Source organism: Lepus europaeus, chromosome 2 (assembly GCF_033115175.1).
Source record: "Lepus europaeus isolate LE1 chromosome 2, mLepTim1.pri, whole genome shotgun sequence".
NCBI classification, from domain to species: Eukaryota; Metazoa; Chordata; class Mammalia; order Lagomorpha; family Leporidae; genus Lepus; species Lepus europaeus.
This window is the reverse complement of record NC_084828.1, coordinates 94,809,249-94,835,847: the sequence shown is the minus strand read 5'-3', so window position 1 is coordinate 94,835,847 and position 26,599 is coordinate 94,809,249. Positions and strand designations below refer to the sequence as shown.

The 26,599-nt window shown below is 47.2% G+C and overlaps 1 protein-coding gene across 1 annotated transcript in view; it reads left to right on the top strand.

Annotated features, from left to right (window-relative positions):
- The window catches only part of LOC133751379 (peroxisomal bifunctional enzyme-like), a 56,495-nt gene extending 30,166 nt beyond the window's left edge, over positions 1-26,329 (top strand). The window contains 7 exon segments of the mRNA XM_062181399.1: positions 1,400-1,406; positions 5,956-6,259; positions 6,261-6,286; positions 8,608-8,780; positions 12,774-12,988; positions 18,091-18,311; positions 26,211-26,329. Coding sequence (XP_062037383.1) covers positions 1,400-1,406; positions 5,956-6,259; positions 6,261-6,286; positions 8,608-8,780; positions 12,774-12,988; positions 18,091-18,311; positions 26,211-26,329 — 1,065 coding nt within the window.
- The last annotated feature ends 270 nt before the right edge of the window (positions 26,330-26,599 follow it).

The following is a 26,599-nucleotide window of genomic DNA, read 5'->3' as shown; positions in this document are numbered from 1 at the left end:
TGATCAGCTATAGCATTGCCTGTGGTCATGGGTCCAGGTAAGGAAGAATGAGCTCTAATATGAGTAATAAAGAAAGGAGCAGACCGATTTTAAATAGATTTTTGCAGGGTGAGGAAAACTGTCGCTACGGAGGATGAAGAATTGACTAGTCCTGCGGCCTCAAGGATAGACACAGAATTAACCACATAGCGTGAATCAGACACAATATTGACAGGTCCGGGGAAATTAGAGAAGACTTGGTTAACTATAAGAAGTTCAGTTACCTGGGGGGAGTTAGTAGCGAATTGGAATGTTTTTGGCACAGATCCTGAAACAACATATGCACCGACTCCTGTTTTAGAACCGTCGGTATACACTACTGGGGCTCCCTGTAAGGGCTTTTGGGATGTGGACTTTGGAAAAATAACTGGGTGAGACTGAACAAAGGTTAGCAAAGGATCAGAGGGTGTTCTGTTTGTAATAGTTGCGGAAGTGGAGCAGACTAAAACCGCCCAAGCATCAGTACAAGCGATTAGCACACGTACCTGTTCCATGGAATAGGGGACAACAATGGTGGATGGTTCGCGTCCAAAATGTTGGATAGCCCTCTGAATGGCTAGGAGAGTTATCTCCGCCACTGCCACGGGATAGTAACTAATAGATCTAGTAGATGACATTGAGGGATGGATCCAGAGGAGAGGCCCATCCTGCCATAGGACCGCGGTGGGCTGTTTAAGGGTGTCGAGGACCCAAAGAGTAAGGTCTCCCGCAGGGTCCCAACGTTTTAGGGCAGCTTTACTAAGGGCATCGTTGACAATTGACAGTGCTTGTTTGGCCTCAGAGGTGAAGGTTCGGGGGGAAGCAAGATCCGGGTCTCCTTTAAGTATATTAAAGAGGGGCTGCAATGCAGCATTAGGAATGTTAAGGTAGTGCCTAATCCAATTGATATCCCCTAAAAGTTTTTGTAAGTCATTTAGAGTGGAGATAGCATTGATTTTTATTTGAATTTTTTGAGGTCTAATTTGAGTAGGGGCGACTATAGCCCCAAGATAAGAAACTACAGACGACAATTGCACCTTATTAGGTGCAATATGCAGCCCTGCCCCTTCCAGCACTTGTTGGAGTGTACTGTATAAGGCCAGGAGCCTCTCTGCTGTGGGGGCTGCACACAGTAGGTCGTCCATATAATGTAGGCACCTGTAGTCGGAATATCGGTCTCTAAGAGGTTTTAGTACTTGGGCTACATAGACTTGACACATGGTGGGGCTATTAGTCATACCCTGAGGCAAGACTGTCCACTCCCAACGCTTGTCCGGTTGTTCCTGGTTCTGGGTGGGGACAGTAAAAGCAAAACGTGGGGTATCCTTTTTGTCCAATGGAATGGAAAAGAAACAATCCTTAAGATCTATTACAATAACAGGCCATTGGTTGGGAAGTGCCGAAAGCAGAGGAAGACCACGTTGCACAGGGCCCATAGGCTGCATCTGTGCGTTGACTGCCCTAAGATCATGTAAGAGTCTCCATTGACCTAATTTTTTTGCGGATGGCAAAAATAGGCGTATTCCATGGAGAGGTGGATGGGATCAAATGACCAGCGTTGACCTGCTCCAAGACCAGAGTGTTGACTGCCTCCAGTTTCTCCTGAGATAGGGGCCACTGTGGAACCCAGACGGGTACGTCCGTTAGCCACGAGATGGGTAAAGGCTCCACTGGTTTAGGAGGCGAAACAGTGACCCCTAGGAAAAACCCAGGCCAACTTTACTTGGTCTTTGTTTTGGTTCAATGGGGGAAGGGTGGCCCTGGAGCTGGACACCGAGTCCCTTGCCTGGGACGTAACCCATATTTGGTAGCATAGATCGTACTGCAGGGGAAGTGGTGACCAAAGCAACATCCATTTCGGCCAGGACGTCTCTCCCCCAAAGGGAAATGGGTAGAGGTAAAATGAATGGAGAAAACTGTCCTCTATGACCCTCGCTATCCTGCCATGACAACAAGGCTGCACTGATTTTTGGGAAATGAGCAAAACCAAGTCCTTGCAAGGTTTGTTCCGCCACATTTGTAGGCCATGTACTAGGCCAGTCCTTTGTTGCTATAATGGATTTGTCGGCTCCTGTGTCTAAAAGTCCCTTAATGTCCTTGCCATTAATCTGCAACACTAAAGTGGGACGTTCATTTAAAAGCATATGTAAGCCGGTAAAATTAATGCCAGAGGACCCAAAGTTACCAGCGCCGCGAACGTGGTTTTTAGCTGGGATTAAAGAGTGAAGACTGGGCAGTAATAACATTTGTGCGATACGGTCTCCAGGATTGATTACTAAAGGTCCCTGAGGGGCCTGAACCATGATCTTTACTTTACCAGTGAAATCAGAGTCAACTACCCCGGGGATCACAGCTAGCCCTCGGAGGGCGGCGGAGGACCGACCCAACACTAATCCAACCGAATCCGGGGGCAGAGGACCGGAGCAGTCGCTCTCCACTAATTGTACCCCCATCTCCGGAGTTAAGAGGAGAGGGGAGGTGGCGCGGAGGTCCAGGCCTGCGGACCCGTGAGTGGCACGGGCTGAGGGTGCACTGGGTGTAGCGCAGACACGGGAGGTGGAACCTGAGAGTAGATTTGATTTTGGGGGCTCCTCGCTGGGTTGGGGAGCCCCCTCTGGCCGTTTTTTGGCCCCTGGGCGCTACCTGTAAGTGGGTTGCCATCGATATCGAAAGCAGAACGGCATACCTCTGCCCTATGAGGGCCCTTGCGGCAACGGCGACAAGGCTCTATGCCTGAAGGCTGTGCCGTGGAATACCCATGGCTGAGATTGGGGCAATCGCGTTTTCTGTGACCCGGTTGATGACATTGGAAGCAAAGTCCTGAAGATATGGGGGGTCGGGTCGATTTAGATTTTGGACTGTTTTCTTTGACTTTTGCCAGCATCGCAGCTAGGCCCGCATTAGTAAGTGGCCCACCGGTATCTCTGCAGTATTTTAACCAAGAGTCCAGAGATTTATGTCTATATTGTCGAAGAATGTTTTTGCACTCTTTATTAGCCTGCTCAAAAATAATTTGTTTGACCAGTGGCTGAACGTCAACCTCGGAAGGGAAAATACGCGACGCAGCCTCAAGTATGCGAGCGACAAAATCAGCGAAGGGTTCGGCCGTGCCCTGAACGATCTTGGTGAGGTGGCTAGCTGAGTCACTTGGATTGGACGCCTGCCTCCACGCACGTTGGGCACAGTTGGAAATTTGCCTGTATACTTGTCTAGGGAATTGGGTCTGGTCAGCCTGATAAGGTCCACGCCCTAAAAGCATATCAGCATTCCACGTAGGGTGGCCGTCCTCAGCATTTTTATCTGCCTGGTCATGACAGCACTCTGTATTCATAGATTGCCACAAAAGAAAGCCGCCTGGACTTAAACAGGCCCGAGCCAATTGGGTCCAGTCGCTAGGTGTTAAAATGGACTGGCCGACTGATTCAAGGAGTGACAATGTGAATGGGGCTGTGGGTCCATAGTCATGGACCGCAGCCTTAAGTTGTTTTAATACTGTCATGTCCAATGGTTCGTGCCGGGCCTCTCGCGTGCCCAAAGCCAAAACAGGGTAAGCCTGAGCGGGGGCAGCGGGAGCGCCAGTTCGCAACTGTTTCCAGGCTTGTTGATGAAACTGTCTGCCTGAAAAAGGTGGCACATTTGGGACGTTTAATGGCCATGGCGGCACGGGTGTTAGATGGGGCTGAGGCACGCCTACATGACCGCCAGTAGGAGGCGCTGCGTCTTTAATCTGATGGGCGGGCACGACATCGATAGGAGGAGCCGTAGGCACTAGAGGGCGTAAACAGGCATCTTTTAACTTTTGCCGCAGCTGCGCATACGTAGGAGGCGGGGATTTAGGATCGCCGTCCCCTTCCCCCTCAGACTCAGAGGAGGCGGAGCCACATTCGGAGCCTGAGGCCAGTGAGGAAGTCTGGCATCCCGTGTCCTTAAATTGTATGAGGTCCCGGGCGCCGTCCGAGCTCTGAGAACGAACTTCCTCGAGAGCCTCGCGAACCGCCGTAAGAGTCGGGCGGTCCGCTCCCACCGACCTCTCCTCTTGGAGGCACGCCCGCAGTAGTTCCCATAAGGGGAGAACAACGGGGTCGATATCGGGTTCCTGGGGATCGTTAACTGTGCGCCGGAGATCCTTTCCTAATTTCTCCCAAGACTCAAGAGTTATTTGGCCCTCGTGGGTGAGCCACGGCGCAAAGAAATCAACACTTCCAAGGAACCTGACAAGTGTGGTCTTAGAAACCTTAATCCCTTTGCTACGCAATAATGCTTTTAACGGATTAAGCAACATTGAATGGCTAGATGAATTTCCCATTTTCAGTTTAAAGCGGGAAGACACGTCCGCTATCTTATTTTCAGTTTAAAGCGGGGGAACAAGTCTGCTATTTTTTCAGTTTAAAGCGGGGAAACACGTCCGCTATCTTAGGGTGCGTCCACCCTCCAACCACGAGATATACCTCACTCGCGGGGCCCAGACGGTAAGACTGACCTCGCTTACCTTCTACTTACCGGGCAACGTAGAGGAAGTTCCCCGTACGGGCCACCAGCTGCTCGGCGCCGTCCTCGTCCAGCAAGAGACAGAGACCGAACACTTTGCACGGGGTTCCTTTATTGCTCGGCAAGCAGGAGATCCAGCTTCGATCTCTTCTGGGCAGGAACTTCCCTTACACCCGCGTAGCAAGGGTTTATATGCACAATACACGTCACAAATCAGGTGATAGGCTAGAAGCGCGGGGATAGGACAATCTCGTGGCAAGGCGGGAAGGAGCGAGCTAGAGCGGGAAATCTAAGGCGGGAAGGAGCGAGCAAGAGCGGGAACTCCCTGAGATGAGGAAGAACCCGGAAGCAGGGAGTCGGCGCCATCTTAGGGGCACGGTTCCTCCGGTCTGGTTCCCTACAGTACCTAAAATAGTTTCCCTGATCCAAAGCCATACAATTTTCTACAGTTCTAGACCATGTAGCTTTATGATTTATCTGGAGTTAATGTTTGGTGCTAAGGATTGCAGTTCTGTTTTCTTCTTGCATACATATCTCCCTGTGGCCTAGCACCATGTGTTGAGAAGACACTCTTGTCCTCCCTTGAATGATCTGGCACCTATGTTGAAAACCAGTTGTCCTTAAATATAAGAATTTACTTACGAACTCGTAGTTCTGGCCGGTTGGTGTATACGCCCAACTTTGTAGCACATTGACTTCTTTTCTTTTCTTTTTTTTTTTTTTTTTTTTTTTTTTTTGACAGGCAGAGTGGATAGTGAGAGAGAGAGATAGAGAGAAAGGTCTTCCTTTGCCATTGGTTCACCCTCCAATGGCCGCTGCGGCCGGCGCATCGCGCTGATCCGAAGCCAGGAGCCAGGTGCTTCTCCTGGTCTCCCATGCGGGTGCAGGGCCCAAGCACTTGGGCCATCCTCCACTGCATTCCCGGGCCATAGCAGAGAGCTGGCCTGGAAGAGGGGCAACTGGGATAGAATCCAGCGCCCCAACCGGGACTAAAACCTTGTGTGCCGGCGCCGCAAGGTGGAGGATTAGCCTGTTGAGCCACGGTGCCGGCCTGACTTCTTTTCTAGGTATTATAAACTTTTGTTCCTATTAAGAATGGAGTTAACAAAAATGTTAACTCAGAACTATTTTCATCAGACTCATTGACAGATTACTATCTAAGCTAGTATAAAATTTTCTTTCCTTCAAAATAAAACAAAATTCAGCTTTTATGCCTATGTGAAGTAACTTAAAATGTTTTGAATCTGTTATATTCTATCTTTAGAACTAATTTACAAAGATGACAGATATTTTGATGTTAGTGTTACATTAAATACCTTGATGAATAGTATTTAGTTTTATATGTTAATTTTGAATAGGTTATTGTGATAGCTGCTATTACTACTCTGTAATCATATTCCCTTTGTATAAGCAACATTTCCACAGCTCTGGTCCCCTTATGCCTTTCAGGTCAACCTCTAGAATCCCGTAGACTCTGCAACAAGCCAGTTCAGAGCTTGCCCAACATGGATACCATTTTCAGTGACGCCTTCGTAAAGATGCGGAAGCAGCGCGCTGGGTGCCTTGCTCCAGAGACGTGTGTCCGTGCCATCCAGGCCGCTGTGAAGTATCCCTACTCAGTGGGCATCGAGGAGGAGGAGGAGCTGTTTATGCACCTCCGGGAATCAGGCCAGGCTCGAGCCCTGCAATATGCTTTCTTTGCTGAAGAGAATGCAAGTAAGTGATCAGGTCCCTCTGGAGCATCCTGGAAGACGGCCCATCTCCTCTGTCGGTGTTCTGGGTAAGAGCATCAGGGGTCATTCATGGCATTCTCCAGATCTGCAGCCTAGGGTCCCAGGTGCCAGGTTCTCTGCTAAGCATGTTGCTTGTGTTAGCTAAGCTAATTCTCACCCAGCCCGGGCACTGTCTTCATGTTATACACAAGGCCTAGAGATGCTGCCTTCCCAACAGTGAGCTCAATATGGGTGGTTTGAGGGTCTGACCCTAGGTCTGTCTGATTCCAAACGCTGGGCACTTTCTGCTCACTCCCACTTCTGCCTTTGTTTGTCTCTCCCTCCTGGATTTCCCAGTAGCGATGATGGTTTGTCCCACATTTCCAGGTGTGGCCCTGTCCCTCTTGGAGCTTGATATATGGAATGAAAGCTCTGTCCTTCTGGTCCCGGGATGCATTCCCTCCTCCTGATCTGGAACCACTCTCCTCTGAGCCATCTGAACCCTGAAGTCATGACTTTCCAATCTTTCCCCCTGGAGTTTTCCCAAATTATCTTCTCTTCTAAAAACCTAGCTTCTTTATTGGTTGCTCTGGGCCAATTTCCTAAGTGTCACTGCACTTGTTCTTGACACACGGTGGTCTTTGGTGGGTTTGGAGCCTGCTGGGACAGCGAGCAAAATGCCAAATTCATCAGCTTCTGTGTAGTCAGGGCAGGAGGTCCACAGTTTCCGGCTGCTGTAATCCTCAGCCGGCTCCCTGTGCCAACCAGTCTGGAGCCAGGAGCTCAGGCCACACTCGCTCAGTCTGTTTTCTCAATGAAATGTTGGTATAAAGAGTTTGTCTCTCATACAGACCCACTGTGCTCCTTCCAGCTGCGGCTCTGTTAGGTTCCCCCTGTGTCATGCATCACATTTTAAGGGGGTAGATAAACAGTGTGACAGGGAGCTCTCCGTTCTCGCAGAACCAATATTTTTTTTTCTAGCTGTTGTGTACTTCTCTGTGCCTTTTCCCCGTATTCCTCCAGCCAAGAATAATTACCGCCAAATAATTGCAGCCACTTAGATATGTAGGCTTTGTGTCTGTCAACCACTGTTTGAGAAGTTCCCTATTTCCTAATTGTGAGCCTTTTTAAAAGATGTTAAGTTTGTGCCTGGCATAACATGTTTAGAAGTGTGAAGCTGGTTGTTTTTAGAGTACGTCTAAAATTGTATTAAAACATTTTGAAAAATATTTAAAAAGGCATAGAAAATATATAAAAGCAGGGCAGGCTTTGTGGCACAGTGGGTTAAGCTACCACGTGGGATTCCCACAGCCCACATCTGCTAGTTTGTGTCCCGGTTGCTCCACTTCCCTTCCAGCTTCCTGGGAGACAGCAGATGATGGCTCGGGTGCTTGGGGCCCTGACACCCCCAGGAGAGTCACAGATGGTCTCCTAACGTTGATCCGACCCAGCCCTGGCTGTTACAGGCATTTGAGGAATGAACCAGCAGGTGGAATATCTCTTTGTCGCTCTGCCTTTCAAGTAGGTGTGTGTGTGTGTGTGCGTGTGCGTATCAGCACAGATTAAAAATTAAGTGAGGCAATGTGGACCGTTCCTCCCCTGTGCATCCCAGTCCTGCTGTAAACTCTGTCTTTGCGGGTCAGCCTTCCACTGCCTCTGGGTTGCTCCCATGTCCTTGCGCTTTATACTCACGCTCCCTCTTCTGTCCCCGCCTGAAGCTGGCTTACCCTGAGACCTGCTTTTCCTGAAGCCCTCACGAGAGGACGCTCCTCCCACACGCCACGGCCTCACAGTCCCCATCCCAGACCATTGTTCTTTCAGGCCCCTCTCCCTGTGGTGCTGCCACGTGGTCTCACTACCTACCTCCTCATTGCTGTCCCCCCCCCCCATCACTGTAAAACTGCCACATCATGGTTATCTTCATTGTCTCCGGATACATTGCCAGCCGTGCGTCTTCTGGGTTCCTCTGCCTCCTGAAGCCCAGTGCCGTTTACCTTTCTTCACCCCCAGAATCCACCCCGAGGTCCTGATGCCATCCTGTTTCTCCACCTCTGAAATGAAAAACCGCATTGTTCTTATCGCAGCATCTTACCTTCCTATGTCTCCTGAGTGTGTGCTCAGCTGCATCAATGACTGGGTCAGCTCGCCTCACTTTCATCTTTGTTCAACTTGGAGAGTCATCCCCTCAGCGACTCTCTTGCCAGTATCTTCAAACCTGTGATGTCATTGACTGTCCACCATGCTCCTGGCAAAATCCCAGCCCTGATGATCCTAACTGTGCACTGCATGAGCCCACGCCCAGCTCCTCAGCACTGCTGGAGATGCAGCTTAGATCGGCACCTCTGCGTTTCACCTCTGCCCACCTTGCCTGAGCTGTCATGGCTGTCAGGGTGGGAGAATGTGGCTGAGGAGCAACTGCAGAACCAGCGTTTAAGGCATCCTGACTGGAAGAGGTCCCTGGCCAAAGTTCATTCAATGGCAGTTCAGGGCTGGAATCTGATAGAGGGGCAGGCTGTCTTCCCCCATCTCCATGTGTTTGAGGAGCAAAATGAAGAAGCCAAGGTCAGTATAAAGGCAGTGTGAACCAATAGGCAGTGTGAAGGATGGCTGGGTCCTTCAGCCCCTTGTCTGATGGTTATGAATGTCTTGAGACCCAACATTGTGAGAGGAGAAGTTGGAGTGGAGAACTTTTGAAGCAAATGTTGTATTTTCATGCACGGTTTTGTTTTAATGATTGAGAGTGTCAGGTTATAGAAATAAGGAAGAAAATCTAAAGTTGTATCTAGAAACTTGTGAAGAGCCTCAATCTGGTTCAGTTTTGTGATCTGGGTGGGGGTCGCCCTCTGGCCGTCCCCACCTGCCTGCTCCAGCAGACAGACCTGCTGTAGGAGGGAAGCACTGAAGATCGGCCCACATCCCCCCTGCTGCCCGGCCCTTCCTCTCCTGCTGTGCTTTCAGTGCTAAGGTGGCGCCTGCAGCCCAGACCTACAGAGCACCTGCAGCCCAGACCTACAGAGCACCTGCATGTACGTTCTCAATCCTCACTACTGTACCATGAGATCGGAATGTCTACGGTGTTAGAAATTTATTTATGTGAGAGACAGAGAGGAAAAGAGAATAAGAGTGAGAGCAAGTGAGAGAGAGAGAGAGAGAGAGAGAGAGAGAGAGAGATGGACAGAGAGCAGCTGCCCTTAGGCTCACTACTCAAGTGTCGGTAGTAGCCCCTGGAAGGTGCCAAAGCCAGGACCTGGAAACTCAATCCATGTCTCCCATAAGGATGGCAAGGTTCAAATTTCTTTGGCCATCACCACTGCCTTCCAAGGTCTAGAATACCAGAAAACTGGAGTTAGAAGCCAGAGCTGGGATTCAAATTCTGATACGGGACTCAGGTGTCTTAACTGTTAAAATAAATGCCCACCCAGTGATAGAATTTTTTTTTAAAGATTTATTTATTATATGAAAAGCAGAGTGACAAAGCAAAGGAAAAAGAGAAAGAGAGAGCTTTCATTTGCTGATTGACTCCCAAAATTGCTGCAACAGCTGGGGCTAGGAGGAAATCTGGAAGCAAGAACTCCAGCTGAATCTCCCACAGGAGCATCAAAGATTCAAATACTTGAGCTGTCATCTGCTGCTTCCCAGGAGCATTGTCAAGAGCTGGACAAGAAGTAGAGTAGCCAGGACTCGAACCAGCACTGCTATATGGGATGCAGGCATCCTAAGTGGTGGCTTAACCCACTGCACCACAACGTTGGCCCCAATTAGAAATTTCTGTGGACCCTGGAGCTAAGATAGCCCACACACTGCTTCCCCATATCTACCTAAGCTAAAATTAGAATAGAAGTTTCCATAGCAGTGGAAACTATTCAACCATCTTGATACATGGGGAAATATAGATATTTGATGAATTTGGAGGGGATAAGTGTTTTTATAATTGAACATACTTGTTTTTATATTACATATTGTATTATCTGGTATTAAAGAATTTTAAAAATCTGAAAAAACTCAGTGTATTCCAGAGAAACTTAACTCAGTGACTTGTATAGCTGATATGTCCCATATTAGAAAACAATGCCTGAAGCTAATCAGTATGACATATAGAAGAGTGACACAAAGAGTACGCTCGTGGAAAGATGAAACTCAAACCTGTGGTGCCATTCCCATAAGCTCCAGGAAGACTGCTCATATCCGTGTCAGTAGCTTTCACAAAGCTGGCGCATCCGCAGTGTGTGGGTTAGATAACAGATAACCTGCTCCTATGGCAGACGGCCCAGCAGCCTCAGTGGCTTATCACAATGAAGAGATATGCATTGCTCGGTCTCTCAGTTTGTTCTAGTACCAAGTTCTTTCTAGCCAGCGGCTCTGCTATTGCTGTGGACATGGGGCAGCGGCCTTTTTCTGTGGAGTTCCAAAGAGTAAATAGTTTAGATTCTGTGGGCCACTTGGCCTCTGTCATAACTACTTACACCTGCCAGCGTGCCCCAGACAGTGTGGAAGCCAATGTGCAGTTACATCCCAATAAAACCTTAATTACAGACACTGAAATTTGAGGTTAAAGAAGTTACGTGTGTCACCAAATGATATTCTTTTATTTGTTTTTTCACCTATTTAAAAATTTAAAACCACTTCTTGCTCAAAGACTGTCTAGAAATAGGCCAGGGGCTAGGTTTGCCCTACAGGCCCCAGTGTGCCAATGACACACTGCGCCTCCACAACGTCTCTGCCTCCCCTGTATGCAGGTGGCAGTGGAGGGTCTTGTGGGGTGTCCGAGGGGCCAGGCCTAGATCCCACAGCACCATCACCACGTCTACTTTTCATGACCAGAACATACAGGCCTTGCTGTGTGCAGGGGGCTTGGAAAATAGTCTTCTAAGTGACCAGGAAGAAAACTAAATGGAATGGGACTCAACAGAATCTTCTTTCCACCAAATACGTTTTCTATGTTCTCCCTTTTTCCTGCCTTCCTTTAAATGCTCCTCCCTTTCTTTTTCCCTTTGCCAACCTGAATGGTTCAACTTTCTTTTTTTTAAAGGTTTATTTTTATTTATTTGAAAGACAGAGTTACAGAGAGAAGTAGAGACAGACAGAGAGAGAGAGAGAGAGAAAGAGAGAGAGAGACAGAGAGAGAGAGAGGTCTTCCATCTGCTGATTCACTGCCCAAATGGCTGCAACAGCCAGAGCTGCACCAATCTGAGGAAAGGAGCCAGGAGCTTCTTCCAGGTCTCCCACATGAGTGCAGGGGCCCAAGGACTTGGACCATCCTCTACTGCTTCCCCAGGTTTAAATAAATATATCTTTAAAAAATAAAAATTTTCGTAAAATATATGCAAGATTTATCATCACAGCCACTTGCAGTATATGATTTGGTGGCATTAAATACATAAGCACTGTGTATAGCCAACATCAGAGCTCTCCCAAATGGCAAAACTGAAACTCTGCACTAAGAAAGGATGACTCTCCATTGTCCCCTCTCCAGGCCCTGACCACTGTCCTCCTTTAGCTCAGTGATTTGACTACTGTAGGTCCCTCATATATGTGGATACAGACAGTGTTTGTCCTCTGGGACTATATTATTTCACTTTAGCACTGTGCCTTCAAGGTTCATCCAGGTTGTCATGTGTCAGAATCTCCTCCTTCCTAAGGCTGAATAACATCCCATTGTGTGTATATACCACATTTTGTTTGTGCTTGGAAATGACTTAGTAATTTAGATTGCTTGCACCTTTAGGCTGTTGTGAATACTATGAACATAAGTGTACAAATTTCTATTTGCTTCCAGTCCTTGTGGGTACATACCCAGAAGTGGACTTGTCAGATGATATTCAAGGTTTCTGCTTTGTTTTGTTCTGAGAGGCAGAGAGATAGTGAGAGAGCACTCCCATCTGCTCATTCATTCCCTAAACACCTGCAACGGCTGGGTAGGTGAAACCAGGATCTGGGAACTCAATACGGGTCTCCCACATAGGTGGCAGGAAGTCGTCACCACTGCCTCTCAGGTGTGACTTAGTAGGAAACTAGATCAGGACCTATTGAGCCAAGGTACTTCAACATGGGACTGCGGCATCCTCATTGACTTAACTGCTAGGGCAAAACCCTGCCCCAGCAATTCTACTTGGAACTTCTTAAAAAACAGATGTATTATTGTCTACAGTGGTTGCACCTTTTTGGACTGAATCTCATGCTTTAGAACAATGGACTTTATGACATGTGAGTTCTATCCTAATCAATCTATTACCTAAGAGAAAAAATACAACTAGTTTCCACCCTCAGGTAGCTTATTGTTCAGCAGTGGGAAGAAGAGACCAGAGATATCAATCCTACATGATCCAGTAACATGAGAGGCTCAGATTTCTTTGTCCTGAAGCTTTTCCTGATCCAGCCATTTGCAATGAGTCTTAAAGAAAAACCATATTGAAATATGTATATCGGGAAAGTTGAGGGGCCAGTGCTGTGGCTCAGCGGGTTAAAGTCTCGGCCTGAATTGCCTGCATTCCATATGGACGCCTGTTCAAGTCCCAGCTGTTCCACTTCCAACCCAGCTCTCTGTTATGGTTGTAGGCAACTGTCACGGGTTTGTTGGGAATCGAATGTCCTTATTACGATCAGACGTACTTCCTATTGGAAGATGGCAGTAAGCCAGAGGAGAAAGGTCAGGTGCTTGAAAAGTCTGGTCTTGAGCGTTGCTTGTATGCACTCATCAATGAAGCCTTCTGTATCTTGGGAGAGGGGATAGCCACCAGCCCAGAGCACATCGATGTTATCTATCTGTATGGGTATGGCTGGCCCAGGCACAGAGGCGGGCCCATGTTCTATGCTTCCACAGTCGGCTTGCCCAAGGTTCTGGAGAAGCTGGAGAAATATTACAGACAGAATCCTGATATCCCTCAACTGGAGCCCAGCGCCTATCTCAGAAAACTGGCTTCCCAGGGAAACCCTCCTCTGAGAGAGTGGCAGCGCTTGGCAGGGCCCCCGAGCAGTAAACTGTGATCCAGCCTCCCCGGTTACCTCGTGGCTGGCATCAGCTGATTCCCACTGAGTTCCAATGAAGTTAAATCCAAAGTTGAGAGTCAGATTGCTCAGAGATACAGGGCAAAAGGAGTAATTTGTCAGCTAATTTTAAGGAATGTGCTTCCTATTCCTTTGTAGCCAGTAAATTCAAGGGTTACACTTGTGTTAACCAAACACCATAATAAGATATGATAAGAGAGCCTTGGGAATCAGTTGAGGTTCCCAAGTGCTCTGATCATTGGAGAAATATGTCATCAATTAATAAATGATAAGTGCAGCAAGTCATCAACCATTTGACCCTTTCAGCCTTGCACACATAGTATTGATGGGGAATCCTATAGATCAAAGATTCGGTAAACACTGAGTGAGCATCTCCCTGGCGTCTTCCCCCTCTGGAAGCACTTGGCAGGGCAGAGTCCGTGGGGCCATCAAAGTGGCAGGGAAGCCCGTGCTGAAGTTCAGTGCGTGTTCTGTGTGGTGGCGCACAGAGGTGGCAGGGCAGAGACAGTGGGGAGGAGGAGGGTCTTTATCAGAGGACATGGAGAGCCACCAGAGAGACAGAGATAGTAAGCATTTGCTGGTAGCACTCTAGTTAAGCACAGGTGGGAATTGGTGAGGGAACCGAGTATTCCAGAGCAGAATGGGGAACTCCACGGTGGTTTGACAGGTCGGGCTCAACCTGTCACATCTTTCGCAGGCCCAGACGCAGGTGCACAGTTGTGCTTGTTGCTTGCAAGCGGCTCAGTCACATTTATCGATCCTTTCCCCAGGACGGTGGACATCCACAGCTGGTCTTTATTGTCTTTTTTTTTTTTCTATTCAGGGAAAAACAGTAGAAGGCATTTAAGTTGTTAGTTTGTGAGGGGGTCTTAGGGAACATCTCACCTTCTGGGATTTCTTTCTTGACAGAGTAACAGCCCAGTTTCCCTGCCAGGGCAAGCCTTCGTGATGTTGTGTATGGAAATGGTTGAATCTTAAAATATCTCAAATTATTGCAAAACCTATTTTGCATAATAATACTATAAGAATCCTTTCCTCGGAGCAGGCACTGTGGTGTAGAGGGTGAAGCCACCACCTGCAGTGCCAGCATCCCAAATGGCCGCCAGTTTGAGATCCAGCTGCTGTACTTCCAATCCAGCTCCCTGCTAATATCCTGGGAAAAGCAACAGAATATGGCCAAAGTGCTTGGGCCACGTAGGGATACATGGCAGAAGCTTTTGGCTACTGGCTTTGCCTGGTTCAGCTGTGGCCATTGAGGCCATCTGGAGAGTGAACCAATGGATGGAAGATTCTGTCTGTCTGTCTGTGTATCACCCCCTCTGTAGCTCTTTCATTTATTTATTTTTTAAAAAGATTTATTTTATTTATTTGAATGTGTTAGGCATGGAAAGCCATGACATGGTGGCAAAAAACAATCTAAATGAAAGATCCTGGTGAACAAGACCCCATAAGAAGGAACAGGCCATCAAAGAGAGAGGCGCCTTTCTCTGAAGGGAGGAAGGAACCTCCACTGTGATACGGCCTTGACTAAACAAGTTCAGAGTCGGTGAACTCAAGGGGCTTCCATAGCCTAGACAGCTCATAGCAAGAGTCTTGGGTGTTTGCTGACGTCATAAATAAGAGTGCCAATTGTTAAATCAACAACGGGAGTCACTGGGTACATGCTCCCCACGTAGGATCTCTGTCCTTAATGTGTTTTACTATGAAACTTGAAAACACTACTAGTGGAACAATACCCTATACCTTGTGCGGTTGTGTGAGTGCAGCCTGTTGAAATCCTTGCTTAGTATATACTAAGTTGATCTTCAGTATATGAAGATAATTGAAAATGAAACTCGATAAAGGGCGGGATGGGAGAGGGAGAGAGAGAGGGGAGGGCCATGGGAGGGAGGGAGGTTGTGGGGGGAAGCCACAACAATACAAAAGTTGCACTTTGTAAATTCACATTTATGAAATAAAAAAGAAAAAAAAAAGAAAGTGTTAGAGAGAGAAGGAGAGGCAGAGAGAGAGAGAGAGTTCTTCCATCCTCTGGTTCACTCCCCAGTTGGTTGCAAAGGCCAGAGCTGCGCTGATCCCAAGCCAGGAGCCAGGAGCTTCTTCCAGGTCTCCCACATGGTGCAGGGGCCCAAGCACTTGGGCCATCTTCTACTGTTTTCCCAGGCCATAGCAGAGAGCTGGATTGAAAGTGGAGCAGCCAGGACTTGAACCAGCCCCTGTTTGGGAGGCTGGCACTGCAGGCGACAGCTTTACCCGCTGCACCACAGCGCCGGCCCCCTAAAAAAGTGTTCTAATGATAATTGACTTTGATGAGAACTGTGTATCAGAGACACCCTGAAACTTGGCTGCACCATTCCAGCTTTGAAGCTGAGACTGATGATACTCCTAAAATCAGTAAAGACGCTGTGCAGGTCCACTCTGCTGCCAGCAGGTACCTGTGTGTGTGAGAGATACAGGGACTCCTCATAGACTCCCCTGATTGATGATGGGAGAGATTGTGTAAATTACATGCTGCCACACTGTAGCCACCTAGAGTTTCTAGGAGCTAACGTTTGTCTTTAAAGTAGACACCCAGGGGCCGGTGCTGTGGCACAGCGAGTTAAAGCCTGGGCCTGCAGCGCGTACATCGTATATGAGTGCCAGTTCACGTGCCGGCTGCTGCACTTCCCAGCTCCCTGCTGTGGCCTGGAGAGCAGTGGAGGATGGCCCAAGTGCTTGAGCCCCTGCACCCATGTGGGAGACCTGGAGGAAGCTCCTGGCTCCTGGCTTCAGATCTGCTCACCTCCAGCTGTTTCAGCCATTTGGGGAATGAATCAGTGGACGGAAGACGCCCCCCCCCCCCCCCCATTTCTCCTCTCCTCTCCTCTGCATAACTCTGGCTTCCAAACAAATAAAATAAATCTTAAAGTAGACGCCTAGAAGCCAGACCTATTCAAACTCCATAGGTTGTCTGAACCCCTCCCATAGCCACTGAGAGATTAATCCACGTCAAGTTCCTGGACTGTGTTTACAGCTTTCTTCAAGAACAGTGTAGTCCTTGACTGTCTTGGGACTGTCAGTGCCAGCTGCTTATCTTACCAGCTTGTACGGATTTTGAGATGAACAGACCAGGTACAGTGCTTCCAGACAGAACACCACATTGCACCAGCCTGGGGGACACCATGCACACTGTGCTTCAGGGATTTGTCCTTTACATAGAGATCATATGAATGGTGCCCCCTAGTGCTGGGCATCGCCCAGTATTGTTTCTAGGGCATTCTGTGGAGGTTTCAAGTCAAAAGCTCTTTCTTCTGAAAAATAAGTATCTTGGTTGATGAAAATTGTGGGAAAAATCTCCACTTAGACTGTTCTCCAACAGGACCAACTGTTTAGGAAGTGATTACATCTTATTTTGTTCTTAGTTGTTTTTCCTACTACCCTGGGAAAGAGGAAGAGGAGATGAACAGGCTTTTAATTCTTGTCCAAAGAATTCTACACATTTCCATTGTACCATTTATTTGTTGTTTTTCCCCCAATTTAAAACAGCCTGGTAGAATGGGTATCTGAAGGTATTTTAGGAGATGACGTGAGCAGAGTGGACACAAACTATCTTGTGCACAAGGTCACTCACTGTCCTTAGGGTTATCCCACCCATCCTCTAAGAGGATACAGGGGCAGTTCCTAATTCCAGTCTTAATAAGATGTCCTTAGGATGAGGTTATGGCAAAACCTTCTCCAGCCAAATCATAAGTGTACATGGATTTCCTGAACCAGCTGAGGCCTGGAGAGTTGTTGATAGGAATTTTGACAGTCTGTTGGCTGTCCCCAGCGTTTCTTTTTTGCATTAATAAAAATCCCAAATGTTAGCTGAGCAAGTAGTTGCCTTGGGCACACAACATACTTGTCAACTCTCATATATTGAGTTATGTAGATGTGACTGTTTTGTAGACATCAGGATGTAAGCAGGAATCCTCTGTGGACAACTTCTGGGAACCTGCCTTAACAAAAAAATGTGCATCCTTTGCCCATTTCTGTTTTGTCCCTTGCTCCATCCTGCTGCCTGGAACACAGATATAATAGCTGGAGTTCCTTTTGCTATGCTGAACCATAAGACAAAGACCAGTAAGGAGCTTGAGGCTCCAAGGACTTCATGGTGCAGTGCAGGAGCTCCTAAAGACCTTCCAACAATCATTTGTTTACGTGAGAGAGACATCATCAACTCCAATCCTGGCTAAGCCAGTGATATACTTACAGCTTCCCCAACCTAATATAGGTGAGGTCAAAGCACTATTGGCTTTTGTTGTTGTTGTTGTTGTTTGTTGTTGTTGTTAACTATTTCTCAGTACCATTTGTAATTATGATGCCCAAGAAGTTTTAAGAATCTCTCTTAAAAATATTTATTCATTAATTGACTGGCAAAATGACAGAGAGAGAGCGAGGGCGAGAGAGTGGCCTCTCCTAATGGCTGCAATAGCCGTGATTGGGTCCAGGCCATAACCAGGAGCCTGGAACTCCACCTGAGTCTCCCACATGGGTGCAGGGGCCCAAGTACTTGGCCCATCTTCTGCTGTTTTCTCAGGAGCATTAGCAGGGAGCTGGGTCTGAAGTAGAGCAGCTGGGACTCGAACATGTGCTCATAGAGGATGAGGGTATTTGAAACAGCAGCTTGACCCACTGTGCCACAATGCCAGCCTCAGTTCTTGTCTCATTAGACAAATTTTTTTTGAACTGTCCTTTTTCCTTTGTGAGTATTTTGATCTCTAATTACACAGCTGTCAGTTTGAGGTGCAGTCAGCCTGTAAGACTCATTCCTACAAAAAGTCGATGTAAAGCCCCACCCTCAGGTTCTTAGTGGGCATCTCCTTGAACTGCCTACAACCGTTGTATGCAGAATAATCAAACTCTTTGAACACTTCAACGTCAAGAGAAAAACACTGATTAAGTGTGTGTTATCAAGAGAGGTGATCGACAGTGACCCAGTGGAACCAAAAAGTGATTGGGAAGGCAGCATCTTGGTACCACCCGAGGGCAGTTCTGAATCTGGGCGCACAAAACTTCTGCTCTCTGGGCCAGAGATCGCCAAAGTGGGAGTGTGGAAGGTGACCCACAGAGGTGGGGGCAGAAAGCTGGCAACTGCTATTGCAGCTGCTGTTTGTCTACAAAGTAGGAAACTACTCCTGTAACATTGTGTGGGCCGATGCTGGTTGTTGCCCTCCCAGGGTTCAGGCCCTTGTTGGTCTGCATTGCTGACCAACCTCTCCCTCTGCTCATTCCTGCTTCCCAACGTCTCTCCCTAACTATTCTGCACACTGATCTCCATCTCAGAGTCTGCTTCTCAGGACACCCAGCCTACAACAATGGAGGCGCATAACTCAGAATATTAGAAAACCATCAGTCCATATGCTGTCACTTCTTTGGCATTTGTTTAATAAATGTCTTTCCTCTCATGTGCCATCAACTCCGATAGAGGATTCATGCGTGCCAGAAAAGAGTGAGCATTTCCTATTTGATGAATCTGGGATTCCCTGTGAGATTGTGTTAATTGTGTTAGGTTTGCAGTGCAGCCTTGCTGATGCTTCATCTGCAGGCCTTTCTCCATCTGAACATCAGGGTCAAGTACCGATGCCAGAGAGCTGACTCCCTTCCTTGACACACAGAGCCAGAAGGGATTGGGTGGCAGCGTTAGCTTAAAGAATCCATACTGTTTCCCTGGTGGTGGTATTTCCCCTCTAGAAACCAGGACTTCTAAGTCACAGAGCATTTGCTTGATGCTTATCAGGAAGCAAAATTCCCCCAGTGGGTCTCTGGAAATACTAGTGGAGTGGCCATTCAACTCCCCCTAACCCTGAATTCTACTGATTGGGAACATAGTACCTGTAATGGTTTTTGACTTGGGGTGCACACTACACTCAGGAAGACAGTACTCCATCATCATGGGGTTTCATCCCAAAATGACACCTCAGCACTGTCTTCGCAGAAGCGTTCTGTGCTGTTAGGATGGCTGTGGGCTTTTGGGTGATGCAATGTGCATTCAGTCTAGGAGCTCCATGGTCATATACCACCTCTGCACCTCTTTTGTTCTAAATGTGTCCTCAGGTCTGATGCAATGATCTGTGTGGTCTTGTGTGTCTCTGGGCCAGACACTAAGTCCTTGGAAATTGGAGCTGAAACCCTACAGTCAGGAAAGGAAAATGCACCTGGAACATTGTCAGTCCCAGTGAGGATGGATCACTGATGCTTCCAGAGCAGAAGCATTCTGACGTGAACAACTGATCACCGAGGGTTTGGTTGGAGCTCTGAGCACTAGCATCTGGGGTACAGCATTGGTCTCTGGCAAGCAAATGGAATATTCAGCTACTGGATCAGCCTTGGTGAGTAGGAGCCCATTTTATTGGGCTCAGGCATAACCGTGCCCACTCTGTTCATGGGCCCCTGGTGCCAGCACTAAGCTGGGCAATGGTAGTGACTGGCTGGCATCAGCTAGTTGGTCACTCTATCTACTTGGTTGTTTAATTCATCATCTATGCTGGATGTCTCTGGAGGTCATTAGTATGTGATACACAGCTCTTCACACTTCATGCCTTCTCCATAGGGTCACCACTCAAATCCCTAGTTCTGGCTGTTCCCTTCCTTCCAGTATTTTCCTTCCACCTCCTGACCAACCATTAAAGTTGTGTGCCATTGCCCATGCTTTTTTTTAAAGATTTATTTATTTATTTATTTATTTGAAAGGCAGTGTTATGGGGGGTTGGGGGTGGGAAAGAGCTTCTGTTTGCTGGTTCACTCCTCAAATGGCCACAGTGGCTGGAACTGGGCAGGTCCAAAGCCACCAGGAACTTCTTCTGGGTCTCCCACATGAGTGCAGGGGCCCAAGCACTCAGGCCATCTTTCACTGCTCTCCCAGGCATATTAGCGGGGAGCTGGATCAGAAGAGGAGCAGCCAACTCGAACAGGTGCCCATATGGGATGCCAGCACTGCAGATGGTGGCTTTACCTGCTACACCCCAGCACCGGCCACTGCCCCCTACATTGTTATCCTGAGCAACTTCTGTGAGTCTTTAGATCTCCTCTTCTATCACCTGCCATGACAGTTCTGACAGTTGTACTTCACTGTGTACCACCATTTTCTCCAAGCTTCCAAGAGTCAACCCAACAGTATATTATCCATGAATCCTGTAGTGTATTGGTGTTGATCCCCGCATCATGAAGAGTGTGTCCGCAGTGATTGGCATAACCAAACAGAGTTTCTGTCCTGCCATTCTTTTTTTTTTTTTTTTTTTGACAGGCAGAGTGGACAGTGAGAGAGAGAGAGACAGAGAGAAAGGTCTTCCTTTTGCCGTTGGTTCACCCTCCAATGGCCGCCGCGGTAGCGCGCTGCGGCCGGCGCACCGCGCTGATCCGAAGGCAGGAGCCAGGTGCTTCTCCTGGTCTCCCATGGGTTGCAGGGCCCAAGGACTTGGGCCATCCTCCACTGCACTCCCTGGCCACAGCAGAGAGCTGGCCTGGAAGAGGGGCAACCGGGACAGGATCGGTGCCCCGACTGGGACTAGAACCTGGTGTGCCGGCGCCGCAAGGCGGAGGATTAGCCTAGTGAGCCGCGGCGCCGGCCTGTTCTGCCATTCTTGATCCAGCACCCTCAGAATCTGTCTCATACATCCTCTCCAATGTTTGCTGACATGTGTTGGCCAAGTCCTATGGCCCCTTGAGGATTCAAACCCCTCTTTCCCTAGTTGTGTGAGGAATGGGTCGAGTGTGACTTAGCTGTAAGTTCTGTTCTGATGGCCTGGAGGAAGGTAGTAGTGGTATTTCCTGAGCTGGGCATGTGTTGTCTGCAAGGCAGAAGCTTCTGGGTTATCTTTGAGCAAGAGGAGAGCCTGTGTGCTAGAGGCAGAGGCAGGCGATATCTGCAGGCCCCAAGCCTTCAGGGGAAACTGAGAAGCTGACATTTCTGAATTTAGGTCCTGCTTCCTCCCAACCAACACCCTAACCTTGGCACAGTGGCTTTGCCATGAGAAGTCAACCCTCTTTGGAACCCCTCATCCCTTATAATTAAGTCCTGGGCCTGACCCTCTGCTTCTTCACCCCTGTGCCTGCAGAAGATGAGTCTTCATATGCTGTCAGGAGAATCCCCTTGTGCTCACAGTCCATCTTCCTGCGTGATCCATCACCTTTACACCTTTTGTTCCATTTCTCTAGGGTGGCCATAGCCCCTGGCACAGCCATCTGACTCCATGGAATTACAACTTGTAAACCTCTCAGATGCCTTAGATAGTGCCCTCATTTCCTTCTACTGGAATCTCATCCTGACTTCCATGGTTTCTGCTTTTGCAGGCACAGCCTATGCTGCCTTACCACCAGTCACACTCCCCTTACTACCAGTCCTAACATTCTCACTGCTGACTGGCAGATTGGTGTTCCTGTCCCCACTCCCACCTAGAGCTGGACACCAAGGAGCACTTCCTGAGGACAGACTCTGAGGTAGAGACTTGCATGCAAGAGGTCCCCTGGTATGGACTCCTCGGATCAGCACCTGTGGGGGAGTGAGGACAGCAGGACTGAGCAGGAGAAACTGAACTGAAATGCAGGTGCCACAGCAGCTTCAGTGAATCCATGGGCATTTCTGAGGTTCAGACAACCCTTCAGAGATGTGAGGACAGCAAGGGGGCTGGGCCTTTGTATCCCGACCTGGACTTGCTTTGGATATGGGTTGCCTGTAGAGACAGAGGCATGGCCTTGGACATACCTTCAGCTGAGGCCATATCCGTTAAGGAACAAGGATCCTTACTATCTTCTATGTACTCCAGAATGTTAGGGGATTAATTGCCTTGGTACCAAAGGGGGAATCTGTGCACTGCAGCATGCAATACATGCTTTTGCCTTGGAGATCTTGGTATCACACTTTTTTTTCCCCCAAAGAAACCTTTTATTTAAGGAATACAAATTTCATAAGTAAAACTTTAGGAATATAGTGATTTTTTTCCCACCGTACCTGCCTTTCCAGCCACATTCCCATCCCTCCTTCCCCTCCTCCCTATCCCATTCCCAGTCCCATTCTCCATTAAGATTCATTTTCAATTAACTTTATACACAGAAGACCAACACTATACTAAGTGAAGATTTCAACAACTTTCATATAAACACATACATACACACACACACACAAAACTGAGAACAAGGTTTACAGTTAACTCTCAAATACAACTCACTGAGGACAGAGGTCCTGCATGGGAAGTTAGTGCACAGTTACTCCTGTTGTTAATTTAACAATTAACACTGTTATGTATGATTAACACAATTTAACAATTAACACGTTATGTATGATGTCAGTGACCACCTGAGGCTCTTAACATGAGCTGCCTAGGCTACGGAAGCCTTTTGAATCCACAAGCTCTGTCAGTATATAGACAAGGCCATAAGCAAAGTAGAAGTTCTCTCCTCCCTTCAGATAAAAGTACATCCTTCTTTGATGGCCACTTGTTTTGTCTGGGGTCTCACTCACAGAGCTCCTTCATGTAGAACATTTTTTGTCACAGTGTCTTGGCTTTCCATACCTGAAATGCTCTCATGGGCTTTTTAGCCAGACCAGGATGCCTTAAGGGCTGATTCTGAGGTCAGAGTGCTACTTAAAGCAATGGTAATTCTATGAGTCTGCTGTGTGGACTACTTCCCATGTTGTAACATTCTCTCCTTTATAATATATCTATTATTATTACCAAATACTTTATCCTATTTATATGATCACTTTGATACTTAATCTTATCTATATGTTCACTTTAACACTTAATATGATCACTTTAACACTTTTAAGATGACATGTTCAGGATCACTAGCCATCAGGGAAACGCAAATCAGAACCACAATGAGGTTTCATCTCATCCCAATTAGAATGGCTTTCATACAGAAATCAACAAACAACAAATGCTGGCGAGTATGTGAGGAAAAAGGTACCCTAATCCACTGTTGGTGGGAATGTAAACTTGTAAAGCCACTATGGAAGACAGTATGGAGATACCTCAGAAGTCTGAATATAGACCTACCATATGACCCAGCCATCCCACTCCTGGGAATTTAGCCAAGGGAAATGAAATCAGTAAATAAAAGAGTTACCTGCACCACCATGTTTATTACAGCTCAATTCATAATAGCTAAGACACTTCAATATAAACACCCATGAACAAAAGACTGGATAAAGAAATTATGGGATATGTACACTATGGAATACTACATAGTGGTAAAAAAAATGAAATCCAGTCATTTGCAACAAAATGGATAAATCTGGAAAACATCATACTTAGTTAAATAAGCCAGTCCCAAAAGGACAAATACCATAGTGCTCCCTAATCTACAATAACTAACAGAGCACCTAAAAGTATTACTCTCATCACACATTTATGTCTTCTTCTGTCATTCATTACGGAAACTCCAAACTGCTAGCCCTCTCTCATCACAGGGACACTCACCACTGTAAGCCATCTAATCTCCTTACATGTGTTCTTCCATGCTCCAGAGCCTTCTTGATCTTTTAGAATTCACTTTGCATCAGCAACATCTTCTCTAGTCTCTACATGTTCTTTGGACATTCTTGTATCTTCTTTGACTAAATCATGGGATTTTCAAGGAGCGTCATCATCTGTCTTCTAGATTTAGAAATAAAACAATAACTATGGGAACCAAAACATTGCTTTCATGAGTGGTAAAAGCCAGACTGAAGGATGGGGTTTTACTTACAGTAACATCAGGTAGTTTGGGTGTTTTCTTTATAGTTGTGTCTGAGACCTAGACCAGTACTGGACATGGAAGATATTCGATGTAGTGGTTGGAGAAATAAATAATAATGAAAAAAAAATGTACAATGGCATAAGCCACTGCTTGGGACACCCACATCACGTATGAGAGTGCCAGTGATCAAGTCCCAGCACCTCCACTTCTGATCCAGCCTCCTGCTAATGCATCCTGGGATGCAGGAGATGATGGCCCAAGTGCCTAGGCCCCTGCCACACATGTGGGAAACCCAGATAGAGTTCCTGGCTCCTGGCTTCAGGGTGGCCCAGTCCTGGCTGTCGAGGGCATTTGGGGATTGAGCCAATGGATGGAAAGTCTCTCTCTCTCTGGCTCTCTCTCTCTCTCTCTGGCTCAGTTTCTCTCTCTCTCTCTCTCTCTCTCTCTCTCTCTCTCTCTCTCCATATATATATATATATATACACACTTCAAGTAGATGAAGATAAATAAACAAATAAAAATCTGAGTTTACCCCTTGTCCTAGGCTAGCCACCCAAGTGTCCCTCAGGGTCTGCCCAGGCTATCTGAGGAACACGAGAGTGAGGCTGTGGAGAGATTGCTCATCGTCTGCCCATCTGAAGGCTACCTAGCACAGTTTCACATAAAACAACACAAAAACTCAACTTCCATTAGCAGCCTACCTCTTACCTTGTCCCCACCCCGACCACAGTATACACAGTCCAATAGATTTTCACCTAATTGGCCACTGACATAAAAAATATTAAGAAGGAACTAAAAGTAAAATTACATTTTGTCATAAAGTTAACAAATCTTTCAGTGAGACATAATATCACATAAAAGAATATTGAATCTGTTAATAAAAATGTGTGAATATGTGAAATCTGAGCTGTTCTTCAAGATCTAGGTATTACCATCCCCACTGAATGCTCAGTTACCTACGTGATCCTCAGGGACATCTCATACCTTTAGTGCGATAACCTTAACCCTCTATTAGAAAATAGAACAAGCTTAATGAAGTGCAGTAGAATTAAACCAAGAACAGGGTGTATGGGTTCTCGACCCCCTCACCACTAGATGGTGCTGCTGAGTAGTTTTCGGAAAAATTCCACGTTGCAGGTCCACATTCAGATAGGCAATAAACTCCATGACTCACAAGTCCCACAGTGGCTCTCTAACACCTTTTTTTCTTCTTCTTTTTTTCTTTTTTTGACAGGCCAGTTAGACAGTGAGACAGAGAGAGAGAGACAGAGAGAAAGGTCTTCCTTCCGTTGGTTCCGCTATGTCCAGTGTTCTGCGGCTGGCGGGCTGTGCTGATAAGCCAGGTGCTTCTCCTGGTCTCCCATGGGGTGCAGGGCCCAAGGACTTGGGCCATCCTCCACTGCCTTCCCGGGCCATAGCAGAGAGCTGAACTGGAAGAGGAGCAACCGGGACAGAATTCGGCGCCCCAGCTGGGACTAGAACCTGGGGTGCCGGCGCCACAGGTGGAGGATTAGCCTAGTGAGCCGTGGCGCCAGCCAACACCTTTTGTTTTATAAGCTACACAAATGCCCCAGGAGCTTGTGACCTAGTGGGGTGGCGTCACTTTCATAAATAATAAACAAGCAAGTAGATGGACGTTTGTAGATAGAACTTTAGCAACTTTTGATATGGTTTGATATCCAGCGATCATGATGTAGTTGACCTTCAAGGACTTTTCCTAGTCTTAAAATTATGTAACATGTGCATGACTTTCTTTATCTCTTGTTCGGTCTGCTAGAGTGAGCACAATAATAGTCTTTTACGTTTTAAAAAGCCAATAGCTCGTTCTTAAGTATTTCATGAAAAGTCAGCTTTATTAATTCTTTAAAACATGGGCAAGAATTCTAAAAATAATCATTCAATAACTAGATTTATGGTTCCTCCTACACAGATACTTTGTCTATGAGGCAGTAAATTCTGAATTTTTAAGTGTTAAATATATAGTGCATACCAATGTAATACTATGAACCAGTCAGAAAATGAAACAGTCCACTTGATCATTTCCCGAGAGCCACTAACCCCAAAGGAAAAATCCAGTGACTACAGGTAGTTATATTCTATTATTTATTTGCACAAGTTTGAGGATTTCATAAAAATTTGAAGTCAACAACCTCTTTTGTGTAATCATCTGTGAAATGAGTCTTGCTGGGAAATCACCATTATGCTTTCTTTTCTACATCAACTCCAGCTTCTTCTGCTTTTCCGTGTCAACCCTATTTTCCGTCTTTTTTTCATATTCTTATTTTCTCCTAGTGTTCCCAGGACTGGGGAAAGGAAAGGAAGGCATTACGTACACGGTCAACTGCCCGACAACCTCCACTTTTCTGCAGAAGCTTCAAGTCTTTCTGAGAGACCCAGAGCAGGCCCAGTGAGGAGCCCGGCTGGGACTGGAGCCTCCCTCCAGGGAGAAGGAATCTGGCTCCAGCACCCAGGCAGTGGGAAGAGCCCGAGGGGCCTGCATCGGGGCCTGAGGGTGTCGGCATCTGCAGGAGGACAGACTGAGATGCTATCCCTGAAGAGAGCAAAGGAGGAAAGAGGGACAGGAGCCGAAGCAAAACTCCGCGCAATTCCTCCTTCCCTCTGTGGCTGATGTTCCCGTCTTGGGCTGGAAATGGGGGAGGAGGGAGTTGCATGCAGGGCTC